The sequence below is a fragment of the Fonticula alba genome (genome assembly GCF_000388065.1).
Source record: "Fonticula alba strain ATCC 38817 unplaced genomic scaffold supercont2.35, whole genome shotgun sequence".
NCBI classification, from domain to species: domain Eukaryota; order Rotosphaerida; family Fonticulaceae; genus Fonticula; species Fonticula alba.
This window is the reverse complement of record NW_009243005.1, coordinates 20826-26476: the sequence shown is the minus strand read 5'-3', so window position 1 is coordinate 26476 and position 5651 is coordinate 20826. Positions and strand designations below refer to the sequence as shown.

Genomic DNA, 5651 nt, shown 5'->3' with positions numbered 1-5651 from the left:
AGGAGCGGGGCATGGTCAGTGGAGAGTCAGGCAGGGGGAGGACCAAGGTGGGTGGATCATGCCAGGAGTCGCGCGAGCATTACCTCAAGGCGCTGCCGCTGGTCCGACAGACTGCGCAGGGCGTTCATCCCGGCACCGATGTAATCGTCGAGTTGCGAAGCTGTCCGATCGACGAAATCCTGCGGCACAAAGCTTGTTGGTAGGAGTGACTGAAGTGGGAGAGGGGGGAGGCGAGGTGGGGATCAGTTGAAAGAACGGATGGCGACACATGTGCAGGGCGCCGGCGGGAGGAGGAAGGGGGAGGAGGAGGAAGAGCCACGTACGCCGCTTGAGGTGGCTCCCGTCCGGGCGAAGCCGGACCCTGGGCCACTGGGCAGGCCGGCCCCCGGGTAGCCGCCCGCAGGGGGGAAGAGGCTCTGAGGGGCCGACTGGCTGGCGCGATTGTCAAACAACGAGGGGGCCGGGCGTTGCCGCAGGGCAGTGGCGTCCTCGGTGGAAGCCAGGGGCATGGTCGCACTGGAAGAGTGTGACGCCTGCGAGCCCGGTGTCTGGGTGCATGGCGAGGGAAACAGCGTGGCCAATGTCAGTGACGCGCCTTCCCGGGAGTCACGGCCGGGAAGAAGTGCCCAGGCACATGGGGGAAGAGGGGGGGGGGGGGGGAGGATGGGAGCGAACCTGTGCGAGGGCATGCTGCGCTTTTTCGAGGCGCCGCTGGAGACCGGTATGCTGCTCATTGAGGGAATGCGCGCGGCTGCCAGGCATTTCCCCCGCCGGTGAGGAGACGAAGAGAGGCGATCAGACACGGGAGAGATCCGAGACGGAGGTGGGGGGGGGGGAGGCGCCTCGTATGACATGAAGCCAAAGGCCCAGCTTGAGGGGTGGGGCGCACCTTTGTGCGCGGTCGCGCCGTTCGGAGAGAATCTCCCGCTTGGCGGCGTCGCGAAGATTGTAGTGCATGGACCGGAGCTCGCTCAACTGCTGCGACACGCGCGCCAGCGATCGATCAAGCGAACCGTCTAGCAGGCCGGGCCCGCCTGGGTGTGACGCGGGTCAGAGGGGGACCAGCGAGGATGGATGGCAGGGGAGCAGCGGACGCCTCCCGGGCGGGAGGTCACGAACCGGAATTAAGCTGGCCTTCGATGCTGTCGAGCATCCCCCCGGTCGTGGTGGCCAGTGAGAGGGCGCTATTGAACATGGACTCCGTCGGGTCCATGGCGAGGGAGCGGGCACCTGGTATCCCTTTGAAAGGAGTAGCAGGAGGATGGACGGGAGGAGGGGAGGGGGGGAGGGGGGAGGACGCGCACGTACGAGGGGGCAGGATGACACAAGGGCAAGGGCGGTGGGGGGAGGAGGAAAGATGGTGCAGATGTCTGATTGGCCTGGGGGCGCCCCAACACAGTGTCTCTTTTTCCTTGCTCCAGCTCATTCGGTCAGCCAGCCACTCTTCGGGTGGCGGCCGCTGGACGGGGACGGACGTCCGTTGGCAATCTGGCGCGGCTTGAGATCGCGCGCTCCGGAGAAGCGATCGGCCCCTTGCGTTGGCTGGTGATCGACCAGAAGCTCCGGGCGAGGACGCCCTGCGTTGCAGGAAAAAAATTGCCGTCGGCCCACCTTCCGGGGCCGGCTGGTTCGGGGGGAGGAGTAGACCCGATCGCTCCAAGAGGAGGGCCTCGCCTCCGACGGCATGGGCCTGTTTGACACGACGCTCCTCGGTACTCCTCAGTAGCTTCGCTCGGCTTGCTCCCCCACTCGGCCTGACACGTGCCCGGACGCCCCCTTTCCCCCTGCCGGCGCCGCCTGATCCCCTCCCCCCCCTCCCTCCCCCTTTCGCCTCTTCGGCCATGCACACTGAGGCGTCTGGCCAGCTGGGGGCTGTGTGTCGCTGGCTGGAGCGGGCCTCCAGATGGCGGCACGCTCGGCGTCGCCTTCTTCATTCCTTTCTTCGTGTGCGTGAAGTGTGCATTGAGGCACCGAGGTTTGTCTCTGGTTGCGGTGCCCGATTGACTGGTTCCCCCGCTGACGGCCACGTCTGCTCGCCCCGCAGGAGCAGCAGGACCAGGATGTCCTCTCCCTGACCCTCACCCTCATGACCGGCGGCGTGCGTGTTTGCGTTGGCCCTTGGCCCGGGTGCTTTCCCTTTCCTGCTTCCTTCCTCGCCCTGGCCTGCTCTCTGTCCCCCTTCCCCTTCTCACGCGTGCAACCTGCTCCGGTGTCTGTTTGGCGGGGGAGCCATGCCCCCAGGTGCTGGGCAATCGCGGCCATGCGGCCACCCACCCGGCGACAGGGCCGCACCCCGTTCGTCAGCATGCCTCTCGGGCCTTTCTCCGCCAGGCCGAGCCTCACCATGCCCATGAGCTCCCGTCACTGGCCGACGCAGCAGCCGAGGCTCTCGGCCGATTGACCCGGGTGTGCGGGCGCTGCACCACACTCCTCCAGGCCAGTGCCGAGTGCGTTCCCTTGCCGCGGGTGCTTTCCCCTCCTTGAGGCGGCCTGCTGCCTGGGTCTGACATGCCCTTTGGCCGTCCACGTTCCACCAGCCCGGAGTATCGGCTACTCCTGGATCGGCTCCGTGCTATAAGCGCGGCGATTCCCCCGGAGGATGACACAACTGTGACTTGGTTCGGTCGGATGCTCGCGGGTGGTGCGTCCTCTGGCCCGGCTGGAAAGATCGGCCCTCTCAAACGACGCGACTGGTCGCCCTCGTCTGTGTTCCATCCGGCTCCCCCTCCCCCTCTCGCCCACATATGCCCACCCGTGAATGAGCAAATAACCCCCTTGAGTGTGCACTCTTGACAGACGTGCCCCAGGCAGCGGGCTTCGCCCTGGCCTTGGTGGATGCCCTTGGTCGGGAAGTCGCCGGGCTGCCCGACGATGCGAGGGCATCGGGCGATCTCTATCGCGGTGCCCGCTCCGTTCCTTCGGATGAGGTGGCCCTCTTTCAGTATTTCCGGCCCCACCTGTCAGCTCGGCCGGCCTCCGGTGCATCCTTCCGCGCTGCTCTCCTGTCCATGAAAGGCCGCCTGCTGGTCGAGCGGAAGTATGACGGCGAGCGCCTCCAGGCGCACTTTGCCCGTCCGGGCACGGGCTCGGGCCTCGGCGCCGGCTGGCGGTTTTGGTCCCGGCGCGGGGTCGACTGGACAGCACGCCTGGCCGGAAGGGTGCTGGCCGACCATTTGACGGCCGCATTGGCCGGGTCGGTGACCGATGTGCGTGCCTTCCGGCTGCATGCCACCGGCTTTCGTCCTGCCAGCGCGCGGGCCTTGTCTCCTGGGTTCCTGACATTCGCCGCCTCGGTCGGCAGGTGATCCTCGATGGGGAACTGATTGCTTGGTGTCCCGTGGCCCGGCGGATCTTGCCATTCTCCTTTGTGCGACCGGCGTCGTCTGGCGGTACGCAAGGCATCCGCTCCCTCTGGTTGACCCCCGCCCCCTCCCCATGCTGGGCCTAATCAATCGGTCAGTCGCCGGGCATGCGCACTCATGCATGGTGGTCTTCGATGTCGTCTACTTGGATGGTCGGTCCATGGCATCGGTGCCGCTTGACCGGCGGAAGTGCGCACAAGCCTCCACATTCGCGCGACTCCGGCTGGACCATGCCCCTTTCTAACCCCCGCCACTGAAAGGGAACATCTGCGACGGGTGCTTGCGCCGGTGCCCGGGCGAGTGATGCTGGAGTTGCCGGACGACCGTCAGAACACCCTTGTACTGCCGCTGCCAGGTGGACTTCCGGCCGTGGAGCAGGCCATCGCCCGGTGTGTGAATCGCGCCGTGGCCGAGGGGTACGCTTTTTTCGATTCCCCTCTCCTCCTCGCGGCGATGCCATGTGTCCGCCATTTGCCTGATGCCCGGAATGCCATGGCTGCTCATGAACCAGCGATGAGGGCATCGTCTTGAAACCAGGACACTCGATGTATGAGCCGAACTGCCGGTCCATCGGGTCTTGGATGAAGATCCGCCCGGAGTACCTGCTGCTCGAGGGGCCTTCGGTGGGAGAGTTGTCGGCCACATCGGGCGACGCCTCTTCCAAGAGGCCGGCTTCCGCCATCCTGCCGCGATCGAGTCGCGACATGAAGCGCCCGCGGGAGGAGCCGTCGGCGCCCGTCGACACATTGGCCCCGGTGCGGCTGGCCGCCCCGCCGATCGAGTGGACAGCCCAGGATGTGGATCTTGTGGTGGTTGGTGGGGGTCCCTGGGGCACCGATGCATCGGGATCCCCTTTGTTGGGGTGGTTTGACCTTGGCTGCCGGGACACCCTCGGCCGGTGCGTTGCGTGCTGTGCATTGGGCATGTGCGCGCCATGTGCATGGTACCCCGGCCTTGGGTTGCTGACTTCCTCTCCGCCCCCCCCCCCTCCCCCATGGTGTCCCAAGTGTCCGGCCGGTGGCTCGCGTGACGGACCGGGAATCCGGCCTGACGGACGGCGATCGGGAGGCGCTGGCGTACGTTCAAGTGCCCGTATGCTGGTCTTAGACCGAGCACATGGGCACTGGGCGAGGGTGAGGGCGGGTTCTCCTCTTCCTTTGGCTGGCTCCCTTTTCCTGACACCCGTCCTCAGGCGTCTTCTCGCGGCGAATGTTCAGGAGCTTGCCGGGCAGGATGCCCGGCCTGATGTGGCAACCGACGGACCGCTGGCACACAGCTGGCGCATTCCCCCGGAAAGGTATGTGCCCCATGTGGGAGGCCCGGTGCCAGGAGCCGGCGCGGCAATTGACCCGCTTGCCAAACCCGAGCAGATCCCTTGTCTTGACGGTGTCCAGCCCAGGAGCCGGACTTCTCCGGGATCCGGCTGGCGCCGGGCGCGTCGCCGAGGCGGATGGTCGCCCGCTCGATGGGGCCCTGCCGTCTGTGGGCGTCCCGGCGGGGGTTTTCCTCGCGCCGCCGGTGTTGGTGACTCGTATTCGGTGGACCTCCAAGACGCACCTCGATGTGGCCACTCTCCCAGGTTCGCACATGCTCGCCGGTGGACTTGGCTGCTGCTCGGCCATGGGCTCTGGCACTGATGTTGTCCGACTTTCCAGACATCCTGGCCCTGGTGGCCCCGGCGAGGGCAGGCTCCTCAGGGACTCGGGTTCCGGTGTCGTGGCGCGTGGCCCCGGGCCCCCGGCTGCCGGGCACCGGCGGCGGGACACCCAATTGGCCGACCGTGGCCGAGCTGCTGTCCTGCCTCGACAGCGCCTCGCGGTGGCCGGCATTTCGCGTCCCCTGCTCTTGGGACGGCTTGGAGGGGCCGCCCTCGGCAGCGAGAAGGCCTCCGACCGAAGGTCCGCCAGTGCCCATGCTGGCTTTTGCCCAAGATAGCCGCCGGGTAGGGGACATCCTGCGAGGGCGGTCTCTGCATGAGGTCGAGGGTGCAGGGCCACTGGCGGACCCTGCGGTGGACTCCCTGCCGGGGAGTGGCTGTTCCCTGCCGCTGTCCGGGTGCGAAGTGTGCGCGCTGGATGTTCCCCTGCCGCAGCATGAAGGCCTTGACCTCGCATCGGAAGGAGTTGGCGCATGGGCCAATGCGCTGGATCGGCTCCGGGCCCTCGGTGCCCGGATCGTCGACCGGCCGACCGAGCACACGGCATTGACCGTTGTTCGCCATGGTGCGCCGGCACATGTGTGCAGCATTGGACAAGCGGCTGGGGGCGGGGCGGGGGGGGGGGGGGGGGG

At 67.2% G+C, this 5651-nt stretch overlaps 2 protein-coding genes across 2 annotated transcripts in view; one reads left to right on the top strand and one right to left on the bottom strand.

The window, feature by feature from the left end:
- The window catches only part of H696_06237 (hypothetical protein), a 1673-nt gene extending 375 nt beyond the window's left edge, over window positions 1–1298 (bottom strand). Inside the window, exons 1-5 of the mRNA XM_009499985.1 lie at window positions 1120–1298; window positions 890–1034; window positions 676–751; window positions 324–548; window positions 84–209 (exon numbers count right to left, since the gene is read on the bottom strand). Coding sequence (XP_009498260.1) covers window positions 84–209; window positions 324–548; window positions 676–751; window positions 890–1034; window positions 1120–1213 — 666 coding nt within the window. The 5' untranslated portion in view covers window positions 1214–1298. The remainder of the gene's footprint in view (window positions 1–83; window positions 210–323; window positions 549–675; window positions 752–889; window positions 1035–1119) is intronic.
- A 520-nt stretch (window positions 1299–1818) lies between these two features.
- H696_06236 (hypothetical protein) lies at window positions 1819–3473 on the top strand. Its single transcript, XM_009499984.1, has 6 exons — window positions 1819–1946; window positions 2045–2098; window positions 2242–2447; window positions 2538–2641; window positions 2797–3206; window positions 3302–3473. Exons 1-6 carry the CDS (start codon window positions 1842–1844, stop codon window positions 3446–3448), a joined length of 1026 nt encoding a protein of 341 aa, XP_009498259.1. The 5' UTR covers window positions 1819–1841; the 3' UTR covers window positions 3449–3473.
- Window positions 3474–5651: the final 2178 nt, after the last annotated feature.